An 18,912-nucleotide genomic window follows, 5' to 3' on the forward strand; every position below is an offset into this window, starting at 1 on the left:
TATACACTATACAATATACACTACACATTACACACTACACACTATACACTATAAACTATACACTACACACTACACACTATAAACTATACACTACTCACTATAAACTATACACTATAAACTATACACTATACAATATAAACTATACACTCCACACTACACACTATAAACTATACACTATAAACTATACACTATAAACTATACACTCCACACTACACACTATAAACTATACACTATACACTATAAACTACACACTACACACTATACACTATAAACTATACACTATACAATATACACTACACATTACACACTACACACTATAAACTACACACTACACACTATACACTATAAACTATACACTATAAACTATACACTCCACACTACACACTATAAACTATACACTATAAACTACACACTACACACTATAAACTATACACTATAAACTATACACTCCACACTACACACTATAAACTATACACTATAAACTATACACTCCACACTACACACTATAAACTATACACTATAAACTATACACTCCACACTACACACTATAAACTATACACTATAAACTATACACTATAAACTATACACTCCACACTACACACTATAAACTATACACTATACACTATAAACTACACACTACACACTATACACTATAAACTATACACTATACACTACACACTATAAACTATACACTATAAACTATACACTATAAACTATACACTCCACACTACACACTATAAACTATACACTATACACTATAAACTATACACTCCACACTACACACTATAAACTATACACTATAAACTATACACTATAAACTATACACTCCACACTATAAACTATACACTATACACTATAAACTATACACTATAAACTATACACTATAAACTATACACTCCACACTACACACTATAAACTATACACTATAAACTATACACTCCACACTACACACTATAAACTATACACTATAAACTACACACTACACACTACACACTATAAACTATACACTATAAACTATACACTCCACACTACACACTATAAACTATACACTATACACTATAAACTATACACTCCACACTACACACTATAAACTATACACTATAAACTATACACTATAAACTATACACTCCACACTATAAACTATACACTATACACTATAAACTATACACTATAAACTATACACTATAAACTATACACTCCACACTACACACTATAAACTATACACTATAAACTATACACTCCACACTACACACTATAAACTATACACTACACACTACACACTACACACTATAAACTATACACTATAAACTATACACTCCACACTACACACTATAAACTATACACTATAAACTATACACTATAAACTATACACTCCACACTACACACTATAACTATACACTACACACTATAAACTACACACTACACACTATACACTATAAACTATACACTCCACACTACACACTATAACTATACACTATAAACTATACACTATAAACTATACACTATAAACTACACACTACACACTACACACTATAAACTATACACTATAAACTATACACTCCACACTACACACTATAACTATACACTATAAACTATACACTCCACACTACACACTATAAACTATACACTATACACTATAAACTACACACTACACACTATAAACTATACACTATACAATATACACTACACATTACACACTACACACTATACACTATACACTATAAACTATACACTCCACACTACACACTATAAACTATACACTATAAACTATACACTATAAACTATACACTCCACACTACACACTATAAACTATACACTATACAATATAAACTATACACTCCACACTACACACTATAAACTATACACTATAAACTATACACTCCACACTACACACTATAAACTATACACTATACACTATAAACTACACACTACACACTATACACTATAAACTATACACTATACAATATACACTACACATTACACACTACACACTATACACTGTAAACTATGCACTACATATTACAGACTATAAACTATACACTATAAACTACTCACTACACACTACACACTATACACTATAAACTATACACTATACACTACACATTACACACTACACACTATACACTATAAACTACTCACTACACACTACACACTATACACTATAAACTATACACTACACATTACACACTACACACTATACACTATACACTATAAACTATACACTACACATTACACACTACATACTACACACTATAAACTATACACTATAAACTATACACTCCACACTACACACTATAAACTATACACTATACACTATACACTATAAACTACACACTACACACTACACACTATACACTATAAACTATACACTATACACTACACATTACACAATACACACTACACACTATACACTGTAAACTATGCACTACACATTACACACTACACACTATACACTATACACTATACACTCCACACTACACACTATAAACTATACACTATACACTATAAACTACACACTACACACTATACATTAAACACTACACACTATACACTATAAACTACACACTACACACTATAAACTATACACTATACACTAAACATTACACACTACACACTATACACTATACACTACACATTACACACTACACACTACACACTACAAACTATACACTACACATTACACACTACACACTATTCACTACACACTATAAACTATACACTATACACTATAATCTATACATTATAATATATACACTACACACTACACACTATAATCTATACACTATAATCTATACACTACACACTCTACACTATACACTACACACTATAATCTACACACTACACACTATAATCTATACACTACACACTATAATCTATACACTATAATCTATACACTACACACTAAAAATCTATACACTATAATCTATACACTACACACTATAATCTATACACTACACACTATAATCTATACACTACACACTCTACACTATACACTACACACTATAATCTATACACTACACACTATACACTATAAACTATACACTATACACTACACATTACACAATACACACTACACACTATACACTGTAAACTATGCACTACACATTACACACTACACACTATACACTATACACTATACACTATACACTCCACACTATAAACTATACACTATACACTATAAACTACACACTACACACTATACACTATACATTAAACACTACACACTATACACTATAAACTACACACTACACACTACACACTATAAACTATACACTATACACTAAACATTACACACTACACACTATACACTACACATTACACACTACACACTACACACTACAAACTATACACTACACACTATTCACTACACACTATAAACTATACACTATACACTATAATCTATACATTATAATATATACACTACACACTACACACTATAATCTATACACTATAATCTATACACTACACACTCTACACTATACACTACACACTATAATCTACACACTACACACTATAATCTATACACTATAATCTATACACTACACACTATAATCTATACACTACACACTATAATCTATACACTACACACTAAAAATCTATACACTATAATCTATACACTACACACTATAATCTATACACTACACACTCTACACTATACACTACACACTATAATCTATACACTACACACTATAAACTATACACTACTCACTATAAACTATACACTATAAACTATACACTATAAACTATACACTCCACACTACACACTATAAACTATACACTATACAATATAAACTATACACTCCACACTACACACTATAAACTATACACTATAAACTATACACTCCACACTACACACTATAAACTATACACTATACACTATAAACTACACACTACACACTATACACTATACATTAAACACTACACACTATACACTATAAACTACACACTACACACTATAAACTATACACTATACACTAAACATTACACACTACACACTATACACTATACACTACACATTACACACTACACACTACACACTACAAACTATACACTACACATTACACACTACACACTATTCACTACACACTATAAACTATACACTATACACTATAATCTATACATTATAATATATACACTACACACTACACACTATAATCTATACACTATAATCTATACACTACACACTCTACACTATACACTACACACTATAATCTACACACTACACACTATAATCTATACACTATAATCTATACACTACACACTATAATCTATACACTACACACTATAATCTATACACTATAATCTATACACTACACACTAAAAATCTATACACTATAATCTATACACTACACACTATAATCTATACACTACACACTATAATCTATACACTACACACTCTACACTATACACTACACACTATAATCTACACACTACACACTATAATCTATACACTATAATCTATACACTACACACTATAATCTATACACTACACACTATAATCTATACACTATAATCTATACACTACACACTAAAAATCTATACACTATAATCTATACACTACACACTATAATCTATACACTACACACTATAATCTATACACTATAATCTATACACTACACACTAAAAATCTATACACTATAATCTATACACTACACACTATAATCTATACACTACACACTATAATCTATACACTACACACTATAATCTATACACTACACACTATAATCTATACACTATAATCTATACACTACACACTAAAAATCTATACACTATAATCTATACACTACACACTATAATCTATACACTACACACTTTAATCTATACACTACACACTATAATCTATACACTACACACTATAATCTATACACTACACACTATAATCTATACACTATAATCTATACACTACACACTATAATCTATACACTACACACTATAATCTATACACTATAATCTATACACTACACACTATAATCTATACACTACACACTATAATCTATACACTATAATCTATACACTACACACTATAATCTATACACTACACACTTTAATCTATACACTACACACTATAATCTATACACTACACACTATAATCTATACACTACACACTATAATCTATACACTACACACTATAATCTATACACTATAATCTATACACTACACACTAAAAATCTATACACTATAATCTATACACTACACACTATAATCTATACACTACACACTATAATCTATACACTACACACTATAATCTATACACTACACACTATAATCTATACACTATAAACTATACACTACACACTAAAAATCTATACACTATAATCTATACACTACACACTAAAAATCTATACACTATAATCTATACACTACACACTATAATCTATACACTACACACTAAAAATCTATACACTATAATCTATACACTACACACTATAATCTATACACTACACACTATAATCTATACACTATAATCTATACACTACACACTAAAAATCTATACACTATAATCTATACACTACACACTATAATCTATACACTACACACTTTAATCTATACACTACACACTATAATCTATACACTACACACTATAATCTATACACTACACACTATAATCTATACACTACACACTATAATCTATACACTATAATCTATACACTACACACTATAATCTATACACTACACACTATAATCTATACACTATAATCTATACACTACACACTAAAAATCTATACACTATAATCTATACACTACACACTATAATCTATACACTACACACTTTAATCTATACACTACACACTATACAAACTACCAAAATGAGTGATTCAGAGGAGAAAAAACATTTAAGTGTTATTTGGAGTAAAAATGAATGTCACGCTCAACTTGTGCAGTTGTTGTCTGTCATAACAGCTCAGAATAATTAATGATATCAACATAACTCACCTCGGACCATCGCTTCATGTCATCTACACTCTCAGCTGAGGGACTCTCTATAAAAACACTCATCTCGACAAATATATATGTTTATATGAATATTGATAAGTATGTAGAAGCTTGTCAAAGGCTTTGAGGATTCTTGAAACATTCAGCAACCAGAATTGTACAACAAACTTGAAACAAATGTAAAGTTTAGAGTATGACTGTGGGAATAAGAGATGCTTTCTGATCTGTTGATTCCAGTGAAAACTTGATGATTTTTTTGTGACCTGAAATGAGAAAGTTTACTTCCTTCAACCATATTTCTGTCTGAATCATTCAGTGTCACTATGAAACAGAAATGAATTACACTAGAAATGTAACTCTACAAATGCTCAAACGTGGCTGTTAAATCTAAGACAAACCCTTAAATCAAACACAAAAACTGGAACTAGTAAAGAAATCTTCAGCATGAATCCTTAAACTGAGCCCAACTTTACATTTACATTCTGTTGTACGATGTTCGAGATATTTAACTGTGAATGTAAATACATTATAGACTACAATATATCTGACAGTGTGTTTAATGTTGTGCAGAATAAGTTCATAGACTCTCAGTTTGATGATTTCTTCTGGTGGAAGAGGTAGTTAAACTGATTAATTTAATCACGTTTGAGTCAAGAGGTCACGTCTGAGCTTCAGTTCTGAGAGACACACGTGAGAAATATACTTGATTGATTTTTTATACATCAAAATAATGATGTATAATTATTGATGTTGCATGATATACTATAAAAGTGTCAGATTTTACAGTTTTATCAGGCAAGAAATTCAAGATCTACAAACCCTGAGCTTACATATTAAATATCAACTTTAATATTTTAAATGAATACAGTTTAACAGCTCTGAATGTGTCTGATCCTTTAGTGAGGACTAAACAAACAATCTAATGATGATCCCATCAGTTATATCAGATACACAAACCTGTTTCTGTTTGTACAGAGATTTTAAAACCCTCAAGATCTGATCTTAGTCTCTTGTATGATAAGTCAGATTTGTTGGGTTAGATTGTGCACACTTCAGATCTCACAGTAAGGAATCTTCTGCTTCTGTGTTATTGTGTTTCTGCACGTGTGCCACAGAATTAATTTATCACTAAATCTGAAGCGGTCTGTCTTGAGTCAAGTTTTGTGTTTGTCTGTTTTCGGGTGTGTAAGTGTCTTCACTCTTTCTGAACGATTCAACAGATTCTCTTCTCAAATTCCTCACTTCATCATATTTCCTTGTACCTGAGAAAGAGGAAGAAGATTTTACTCCAAGGGAAACACCTTTTAAACACACACACACACACACACACACAACACAACACACACACAAACACACACAACACAACACACACACACACACACACTCACACACACACAACACAACACACACACAAATACACACACACACACACACACACAAAACAACACACACCTTTTACACATGAACACACACACACACACACACACACACACACACACACACACACACATACACACACACACAACACACATTTTACACACACACACACACAAACAACACAACACACATTTTACACACACACACACACACACGCACACACACACACAACAACACAACACACATTTTACACACACACACACACACACGCACACACACACACAACAACACACACCTTGTACACACACACACACACACACACACAAAACAACACACACCTTTTACACACACACACACACACACACACACACACACAACAACACACACCTTTTACACACACACACACACACACACACACACAAAACAACACACACCTTTTACACACACACACACACACACACAAAACAATACACACCTTTTACACACACACACACACACACAACAACAACACACACCTTTTACACACACACACAACAACACACACCTTTTACACACACACACAACAACACACACCTTTTACTTACACACACACACACACACACACACACACAAAACAACACACACCTTTTACACACACACAACACACCTTTTACACACATACACACACAACACACACCTTTTACACACACACACACACACACACAACACACACCTTTTACACACATACACACACACACACACACAACACACACACACACACACACAAACAACACACACCTTTTACACACATACACACACACACACACAACACACACCTTTTACACACACACACACACACACACACAACACACACCTTTTACACACATACACACACACACACACACACACACACACACACACACACACACAAAACAACACACACCTTTTACACACACACACACACACACAACACACACCTTTTACACACATACACACACACACACACAACACACACCTTTTACAAACACACACACACACACACACAACACACACCTTTTACACACATACACACACACACACACACACAACACACACCTTTTACACACATACACACACACACACACACACACACAACACACACCTTTTACACACACACACACACACACACACACACACACACAGCACACCTCTTTTAAACACATACACACACACACACACAACACATACCTTTTACACACATACACACACAACACACACCTTTTACACACACACACACACACACACACATGCACACACACACACACACACACACACACACACACACAACACAACACACACCTTTCACCTTATTTCTTTTACTGTAATAAACATTACAGATTGACATCTGCAAGTATTTTTGCAGTGACAAATCAGATGAATGTAAACAGATAACAGAAATATGTCTCGCATATGTCATCAGTTCAGCTGGTGATTTCTACACAATCTTTATTATGTTTTTTGTTACAGTTTTTTCTGATTGCTTAGGAACTTTAAAGTATAGGCTATTTTTGCAAAACTCTACACACTAAGCACAAAACCTTTCACCAAAGCAGCAAAACATTATACATCTCTTACAAAAAAACTCTTCGAACTCTTTTAAGAAGTGTTTTTGTGTCAATACAGTTCATACAAACCATCATTTGAATAAGCACATGAAGCGCCATGTACGCACTGACAGAATACATGAAAAACACTTGTGACTTTTGCTTTTTCTCTGTGCAGGGCATAACAGTTTGCAATAACGTTGTGTCATACATGTAGCAAACACACAAACACACGGGCATCCACACGTGTAAAGTATGGATGTGTATTCAGAACATAACACACTATCAATACAAATAAGAGGTAAAAGTTATTTACTGTATTTGTTTCTCAATGTTCTAACACTCCTCAAACAACAAAAGCACAGTAGAAGAAAACAAAAACATTTGTGCAAGAAAAACCCCAGAAAAAAATGACATCTCGCCTTCTTTGTGGGTCTGACCATCAGACTGTGACCTATTCATAGACATCAAGCTCTGATTTGTAAGTGAACTCATTAAAGTGTCACATGTGTCAATGTGGAAATGCAGCTGGTGAAACAGTGCAGTAATGCAGAGAACAAGGTTTACAGGTTTGCTAGAAGTGTGTTATTATATTACAAACTGAGTGTAAAGCAGTGAACGTGCATTCAGTTCAGCACACTTGATAAATGTGTTAATGGTTTCAGAGATTAGTGTTTAAACATTCAGAAAAAACTGTAAATCCATTTGCTGTGAGTGATTACAGAAACAGTGTTAGTCTCACTATAAAATGAATCATTACAAGTCATTAAATCATGTAACTGTCTCGTATCTTGTTTCTTATATAAGGGGGTGTATAATTTATTAGCCTACAGTATATACTGTATTATCACTCATATTCATCTCTGCATATTCCATGGGATGATGCTGACAGAGCTGATGATGCAGGTTTGAAGTGTTTCACACATTTAGAAAGAGAAAAACAGCTGCAGACGTTGTGGCGTGTCGTTTAAGTATGTGTGACGGTTGAATAAATCACAATTTAGAGATTACCAGGTCAAAAGTTTATGATGCTGTTAATGTGGACGATTCTCTCTTAATTGAACTGATGTTCTGGAAATGTTGTTAATCCATTTACTTGCAGATCTACAGTATTTTCATTATTTTTGCACAAAAATGTCATTATCAAAGAATGTCTCATTAGAATAACTTTTCGACACAAAGGGGACGTTCACATGAATTCTCACATGAAACTTATGTTTCATTGTGACAACTTACCCCCATAGAGTGAGGGCAGAAGATCAATGTGTGTTCAATAAACTTGAACTATTTCCTGGCCAATAAGAGTGGACATGTTGAATGTTAAGCTTTATAGCCAAGACTTTAATGTATGTGATTATACAGATATATGACTTTCAAAAATAAGTCGTCATTTTTATTTGTATAGCGCTTTTCACAACACACATCATTTCAAAGCAACTTTACAGAAATTCATGCATTAACAGAAAATGAAAGTGTAATATCTATAAAGTCTTAGAGTCATCATTGTGTAGTTTGATTAAATATGATTGTAAATTGTGTATAAATATAAATAATTAAATAATAATTGTATTTGTAACCCCAGTGAGCAAGCTGAAGGTGACTGTGGTAAGGAACACAAAACTCCATAAGATGTTGATTAATGGAGAAAAATAACCTTGAGAGAAACCAGACTCACTGTGGGGGCCAGTTCCCCTCTGAATAACATCATGAATATAATGACAATATTACTTATTTATGTGCAGTGCAGGTCATGGGTTAAAATTTTATTACAATTATTTTGCAATAATGACGAGTTATCTGACTGCTCATTATCCAGCTTATTACACGGCTACCTACAAAATAATTAAATAAATGGACAATAAACATTGATTTGAGTTGAAATAATTTTATTAGCTTACTCTTAGAGAGTGAACGAGAAGTAGGAAAGATGATTTGGTGAACGGTCTGATATGACTTCATCACAGGATGTGCAGTTTGGTATCAGAAACATCAGACCGCTAGATGGCGTCATTGACCAATCAGAATCCAGTATTGGTGAATGCGTGAGTGTGTGTGCACTCACTCGTTGTGTAGTGTGTACTCCGGCAGTGTTCCCAGCATGCTCAGCTGTTCTTCCAATGCCACAATCCGCATGCCAATGTAACCAGATGACAACAAGAGAAGAGACACTCTACACACAAATATAAATCAATTACTATCAGCACTACAGAGTCATGTGTCAGTAAGCATCACATCTTTAATACTCCACATTAACTAAAACGCAGGTTTCCTACCTAAATAGCATTTTTAGCATCATAAACTGAAAACGTAATTGCTGTTAAAATGATGCCAAAGTTACAGCCTGAAGAGATTTAAAGTGCATTACACTATTTCAATCACTTTGAATTTAATCGAATAGAAATGACAGAAATGATCGTGACAAATGAAATGGATGAAAACAAAGATGTTGTATACACTGTTTTCCTGCATTAACCCTCTGATGGTATTCAAAAATGGCACCTTCCTTTGGTATTCACCCGGTCATTTTTGACCAGAAGGGTCAGATGTGTAACCCTTTTTTTAATGATACCATTAATTAACCATAATTTGATGATAATAATACCATCGATCTTATTTACTTATACATTTCTACATTTTTACCATTAATTTGCATATACAAATAAGCACATTTTTGGAAAAATTAAAAATAAAAATCAGAACCTACACTTCTATAAGTTGAAACATGAAGAAAATATGAGAATGTGACATAAATTGGAGGCATCTGGAGAACAAAATATAAATAACATGACTTGAACATCATGTCATGCCAGTAACAGCCAGTAGATGACTGTAGACACATACTGTGTAGTCTGATGACTTGTTGTAACCTAATTTTATATTTTATCACAAGATATGCATTTTGTTATATATTTGGACATGATCAAACTATTATTTATCAAAGTTTAGCATTTTAAAATTGATTTGAAGTTAATGTCATTATGCTGCAATCAAACCTGACCATGGTGTTACAAAGAGAAGACACAGAATAAACATTTTTCTACCAATAATTTATTTCTAACATAAAAATGTAATAACTCAAAATAAATGCATAATAATGTCAAGAAAATGAACATCAAGAAACAGAAATGAACTGCAAAATTCTGAAAATAAAACAAAAGAATCAGAGTAAATATTTTACAATTTCAAAATTTCTTTGGTAAAAATGTATTTTGCAAACATGTGTGTGTGTGTGAGTGTTTGCATGTGTGTGTGTGAGTGTGTGTTTGTATGTGTGTGTATCTGTGTGTGTGTGTATGCGTGTGTGTGTGTGTGTGTGTATCTGTGTGTGTGTGTATGCGTGTGTGTGTGTGTGTGCGTTTGTATGCGTGTGTGTGTGTGTGTATGCGCGTGTGTGTGTGTGTGTGTGTATGCGTGCGAGTGTGTGTGTGTGTGTGTGTGCGTGTGTGCGTGCGTGTGTGCGTGTGTGTTTGTATGCGTGTGTGTGTGTATCTGTGTGTGTGTGTATGCGTGTGTGTGTGTGTGTGTATGCGTGTGTCTGTGTGTGTGTGTGTGTGTATGTGTGTGTATCTGTGTGTGTGTGTATGCGTGTGTGTGTGTGTGTGTGAGTGAGTGAGTGAGTGTGTGTGTGTGTGTGTGTGTGTGTGTGTATGCGTGTGTGTGTGTGTGTGTGTGTGTGTGTGTGTGTGAGTGTGTTAGATTGCTGTTATCAGCTGGAAAGCAACAATAATTTGTAATGCCAACAATGACCAAAAGAAAGCTGTAGAGCTCCACTTATTGATGCCTTGGTTCTGTGTGTGTGTGTGTGTGTGTGAGTGTGTGTGTGTGTGTGTGTGTGTGTGTGTGTGCGTGCGTGCGTGCGTGCGTGCGAGTGTGTGTGTGTGTGTGTGCGTGCGTGCGTGCGTGTGTGTGCGTGTGTGTTTGTATGCGTGTGTGTGTGTATGTGTGTGTGTATCTGTGTGTGTGTGTGTGTATGCGTGTGTCCGTGTGTGTGTATGCGTGTGTCTGTGTGTGTGTGTGTGTGTGTGTATGCGTGTGTCTGTGTGTGTGTGTGTGTGTGTGTGTATGTGTGTGTATGTGTGTGTATGTGTGTGTGTGTGTGTGTGTGTGTGTGAGTGAGTGAGTGTGTTAGATTGCTGTTATCAGCTGGAAAGCAACAATAATTTGTAATGCCAACAATGACCAAAAGAAAGCTGTAGAGCTCCACTTATTGATGCCTTGGTTCTGTGTGTGTGTGTTCTGCATTGTGAGTGTGTTATCATCTTAACCCTTCATTTCTAAGTGTGTGTGTTTAGCATTGCGACTGATTTATTGGTTTATTTGACACGTAAAAAAAGCTCTGTGTTATAGTCTCACCAATTAATTTGTGTATGTATAAGTGTGTTTGTGTGTGAGAGTGTGTGTGTGTTTATTTGTAAGTGTGTTTGTGTGTGAGTGTGTGTAAGTGTGTTTGTGTGTAAGTGTGTTTGTGTGTGTGTAAGTGTGTTTGTGTGTAAGTGTGTTTGTGTGTGTGTGTGTAAGTGTGTGTGTGTGTGTGTAAGTGTGTTTGTGTGTGTGTGTGTGTTTTGCACTGAGTATGTTTTAGAGTCTCACCCTGTAATTTCTGTTTGTTTTTTTCTGCATTGTGACTGATTTATTGATTGTATTTGGCAAAAAAAATTGCTCTTTTTTTTGGTTTTTCCAATTAATTTTCAATGGTCTGTCAATTTTGACCGTGAATACCAAAGGTGTTAGACTTATCGAATCATGTACTGCTCAGATAAAGGAAACAATTTTTATTAAATAAAAACAATTATTTTGGTCAAAAATGACCAAATACCATAGGAGGGTTAAGAAACGTGATTCCACTGCATTCACATTTATCACTGTGACCATCAGCCTTCAAAACTGTGAACATCAGATGAATCTAATCTCTCTTTCCTGATTGACCGCATACCAGCAAAAATCATTTCCTCAAACACGTCTTACTTGATGTTCAAGAGATCTCACAGTGAAAGTTAAACAGCGAGAATATTCAGAGATATAAACACACAATGACAATTATTTGCTCCTCAGAAAGTGAAAAACCTCCATTTTTTCACAGAAATTGAGAATAAATGTTGTGCTCAGTGATGTCATACAATGTCAGTTTATGGTGACCACCTCTTCAAGCTTCAAAAGAACACAAAAGTATAATTCAGAAGTCTAATAAATTATTCATGAGACTCATGATTGTGAAACAAAACGAGTTTTCGCTTGAACGCCCCAATGTCGTGAGGGGTCTGCGTGAACTGTTGCTCTTGTGTCCTATCATGAACGCACACAGGAGATCAACGGTCAGTGAACATTTATATTATTCACTAAATAATACATTAGATTTCAGTTTGTTTCTCATCAAATCTTATCGTATGCTTTCATAACAATCATGAGTCTCATGAATAATTTATTAGACTTCTCAATTATACTTTTGTGTTCTTTTGAAGCTTGAAGAGGTGGTCACCATAAACTGCCATTGTATGACATCACTGAGCACAACATTTATTCACAATTTCTCCCTTTGTGTTCAGAAAAAGAACAAAAGTCATACAGGGTTTGTAACAGCATGAGGGTGAGTAAACAATGACTGAATTTACAAGTTTGAACAACAGCACAGAAGAAACATGACAAGAAGAATCAAGAACTCAGAACACTTTCAGTTCAGATATTGTGTGGAATAATTCTTCAGTTCCTTCTGAATCTCTGATCTGAACGATGAGTGTTTAATACTCACAGTATCAGATAGAAGACGAGGAGTTTGTTGATTCGCCACGTGTCATTGGTGGAAAGAACAGATCTGATATTCTCTGCTACCTTGGTTACCCACGAAACCGCTAGATCATAAAAGACATCCACATTACTGGCAGGGAATAAACTAAGCCGATATATGTGTATATATTTATGAAAATTAATAGAGATTTATACTGTATTATATAATGTCATTTAATTGTGTTCAGAGTGGGAAATGAATACCCGCCACCAGACAACTACAGTAAACTTCTGACCGGTGGACCTGGTTTAGACCTGATTAGACTGGTTTCATACATTTAAAAAATTATATTTATAGCATTTTCAAAAAAAAAAAAAAAAAAAGAATTACAAATTTTATGTAGTGTAACCTTCAAGAAAAAAGTATTAAAATACTTTTCTTGCACCTTGAATACATGCGAGTGTACACAGCTTAATAAGTTATTAAAAAAAACAAAAAACATTTCAAACATATTTTTCTAGGTATATATATATATATATATATATATATATATATATATATATTATTATTATTATTATTATTATTTTTATTTTTTTTATTTTAAATATCATGCATTTCTGAAAGTTTTCTCAGGGTTACTCCACATAACCTGAACATAATAAAAATGTCAAAATATCTGATATTTTTAAAACTTCACACACAGTCATGAAGGTCTAAAGGTTTTTTTTGTTTTTTTGTCACATGACAACAGAATGGTGACCTACATGTTGGTTATACCACCTGACTTTGATTTGATGGACAAAAGTTTTTCAAATATAAATCATACAATTTTATTTATTTTTTTACTGCTTCTTTATTAAAGAAATAATAATTAAAGTTTATTCTGCACCACTATGCCATATATATATATATTTTCAATAATTTCAGCTTTTATTAATCAGCTTTTTTTTTTCACTGTTTCTGGACGGTTACACCACATGACATTTATTTTTATTTTAAGCCCCAGAAGAAAAAAATAAATAAAATGTGAGTAAATGAAAGCATGTTCATTATAGAAGAAATGACTGATTGCGTTTCAATGTATTTTTGGATAATTTAATAAATCCAGACAAAAAAAATGAGTGACATGTCATTGACCCCTATATAAGAGTTTATATATATATATTGTGTGTTCACCTGTGTTGTGTTCCTCTGCTGTGCTGTTTTTTCTGCTGGTGTTGTCGTGAGGTGTTGTGGTGCTTCTCGTTTGTGCTGTCAACACACAGAACATTTAGATTTACAGATTTACGAGATCACACATACAACACTAGTACATATGAAGAACAATGTCTCTGTCCAGTGTTCATGTAGATACACATCAAACACACTGATTCTCTGATTGAATTTCTGTGCTTTAGTTAGTGAGTTTGAGAGTCACAGTGATTCATTGAAGCTCAGAGTGATTCAGTTGATCAGACTCACAGTGGACCGATTGTGTGGTGAGAGTGTGTTCGTTCAGACTCGTTGAATCTTCTGCAGGAGAAATCCTCAGATGATCAGTTATCTCCTCTAAACTCGACTGACTGGACATCTATCAGAGCACATGACAATAGAACACGTTATTATAAGCCCACTGTATCATACAACAAGTGAATTATTGACTCTATATAAATTAGACTAGGTTATTAAAAGTGAAAATATGCAGTTGTAAACTTTAAATATACTTCCAATTAACCTGTTAATTTAGATATTTTAATTTAGTAAATTTTTTTGCTGACAAAACATTTTTAGAGTGTAGGATGAAATTAAGTTTTATAGAACTGCAGAGGCATCAAACATTAGGGATGGGAACTGAGCTCCTATTCAAACGGAACCGTATGATTGTCATGCCTTTTGTTTCCGTTAACAGTTCTTAAATGTGCGTTTTTTCTCAGATGCAGACAGAAAACTGTATTAAAATACTTTCACATGCTCTAAATTTTCTCTTAATTTTCACTAGTAAAAATGCTAATTCTTAATATCAGGAATGTAATTACTACAAGTGACAATGCTCATTTTTACTAGCAACACCTAACTAAGTTGTAAAACATGCTAGCAACACCTAACTAAGTTGTAAAACATGCTAGTAACATGCTAAAACTTGCTAACAATGGCTAGCTAAGCACTAAAACATGCTAGCAATATGTTAAAAACATTCTAAAACATGTTAGCAATGCCTAGCTAAGTACTAAAACATGCTAGCAACATGTAAAACATATTAGAAATGGCTAGCTAAGTGCAAAAACATGCTAGCAGTATGCTAACAACATTTTAAAATATGCTAGTAATGCCTAGCTAAGTGCTAAAAAATTTACATTTGGTCATTTAGAAGATGCTTTTATCCAAAGCAACTTACAAGGACTTACAAAACATGATAGCAACATGTTAAAACATGTTAGCAATGCCTAGCTAAGTGCTAAAACATGTTAGCAACATGTTAAAACATGTAAGCAATGCTTAGCTAAGTGCTAAAACATGCTAGCAACATGTTAAAACATGTAAGCAATGCTTAGCTAAGTGCTAAAACATGCTAGCAACATGTTAAAACATATTAGAAATGGCTAGCTAAGTGCTAAAACATGCTAGCAATATGTTAACAACATTATAACACATGCTAACAATGCCTAGCTAAGTGCTAAAACGTTTACATTTAGTCATTTAGCAGACGCTTTTTCCAAAGCAACTTAAAAGGGCTTACAAAACATGCTAGCAACATGTTAAAACATGTTAGAAATGGCTAGCTAAGTGCTAAACCCTGCTAGCTATATGTTAACAACATTATAAAACATGCTAGCAATGCCTAGCTAAGTGCTAAAACATTTACATTTACATTGTCATTTAGCAGATGCTTTTATCCAAAGCGACTTACAAGGACTTACAAAACATGCAAGCAACATGCTAAAAACATGCTAAAACATGTTAGCAATGCCTAGCTAATTGCTAAACATGATAGTAAAGCCTAGCAACACACTAGCAACACCTGGTTAATGCAACTTCAAACTTTTAAAATGAGTTTAAACTTTCAAAACTAGTTTAAACTTTCAGACAAGGCTTTTTAAGCCAACCTCAAAGTTTGTCTACAAACTTTATCATCTAGTTACATATGCACTAAATAAAGCATTAATTCTTGATATCAAAAATAATGTCATAACTCGCAGGAATACACATTCTTGATATCAAAAATTGTATTTAAACTTGTAAAAACTGTAATTCTTGATATCTGTAACTGCCTTTTCAATAGAATTTCACAATGATCAGTCATTCACTCCTATTCAAAATGCAATTGCGTATAAATAATTTCATACTAATTGAATTTCCAATTTCACATATCAGCAATGCACTTATCTTTTTTTTTTTTTTTACCAGTTTAAATAAAAAAAAAATTTATATCAAGAACGTGTATTTCTGCAAATGATGACCAGTGTTGGGTGTAATCCACTTACAAAGTAATTAGTTACTGTAATCTAATGAGTTTTTAGTAAAAAATTTAATTCTTGTAATCAGATTACAGTTATTGACTTTCAATTAATTTAATTACTTTTAGGTACATTATAGGGTTATGCTTATTTGTAATATAATCTTTAGAATCAGAATCAGAATGAGCTTTATTGCCAAGTGTTCTCACGTTCACAAGGAATTGTTATTGGTGATGGGAGAAACAAGTGCACACAGAACATTACAGTGACACACAGAATATACAACAAGGTAAGAGTATAAACAGACATACAGATAATAGGACATATAACACAGAATGGCATATGCACATGTGTAAGTGGTAATGTATGTGTAAGGTAGGAGTGTGTACAGTTATTGAATTAAATATGAGTGAATTTACATATGTACATGACATATTTATATATTATTGCACTATGGGAGTCCTGAAGGTGGTTTAATTGTTCATGGGGAAAATGGCCTGAAGGGAAAAACTGTTCTTGTGTCTGGATGTCCTGGCGTTCAGTGCTCTGTAGCGCCGGTCAGAGGGCAACAGTTCAAAGAGGAAGTGGGCAGGGTGTGTGGGGTCCAGAGTGATTCTATCTGCACGTTTCCTCACTCTGGAGACATACAGGTCTTGGAGGGTGGGCAGGGGGGCGCCAATAATCCTCTCAGCCGTCCTGACTGTCCATTGTAGTTTAGTTTACGGGGCCATAATTAATGAATTCTTTATGTAGAATGGCCCCGTATGAGTCATTGTGAAGGAGAAATGTGAGGTGTTGATTGTATGACTTGTATGGACATTATTTTGAATGCGTTGAGCGGAAAAGTGTTTAAGAAATTAACTTAAAAGTAATTAGTAATGTG

The 18,912-nt window shown here is 33.5% G+C and overlaps 1 protein-coding gene across 1 annotated transcript in view; it reads right to left on the bottom strand.

Moving 5' to 3' along the window:
• Positions 1 to 8,738: 8,738 nt before the first annotated feature.
• Positions 8,739 to 18,912, bottom strand: part of LOC127443039 (GRAM domain-containing protein 2B-like) — a 20,849-nt gene continuing 10,675 nt past the window's right edge. Inside the window, exons 9-12 of the mRNA XM_051701518.1 lie at positions 16,057 to 16,165; positions 15,772 to 15,846; positions 14,620 to 14,719; positions 8,739 to 11,043 (exon numbers count right to left, since the gene is read on the bottom strand). Of these exons, the coding sequence (XP_051557478.1) occupies positions 10,932 to 11,043; positions 14,620 to 14,719; positions 15,772 to 15,846; positions 16,057 to 16,165 (396 nt within the window). The 3' untranslated portion in view covers positions 8,739 to 10,931. The remainder of the gene's footprint in view (positions 11,044 to 14,619; positions 14,720 to 15,771; positions 15,847 to 16,056; positions 16,166 to 18,912) is intronic.

This window comes from Myxocyprinus asiaticus, chromosome 6, assembly GCF_019703515.2.
Source record: "Myxocyprinus asiaticus isolate MX2 ecotype Aquarium Trade chromosome 6, UBuf_Myxa_2, whole genome shotgun sequence".
In the NCBI taxonomy this organism is placed as follows: Eukaryota; Metazoa; Chordata; class Actinopteri; order Cypriniformes; family Catostomidae; genus Myxocyprinus; species Myxocyprinus asiaticus.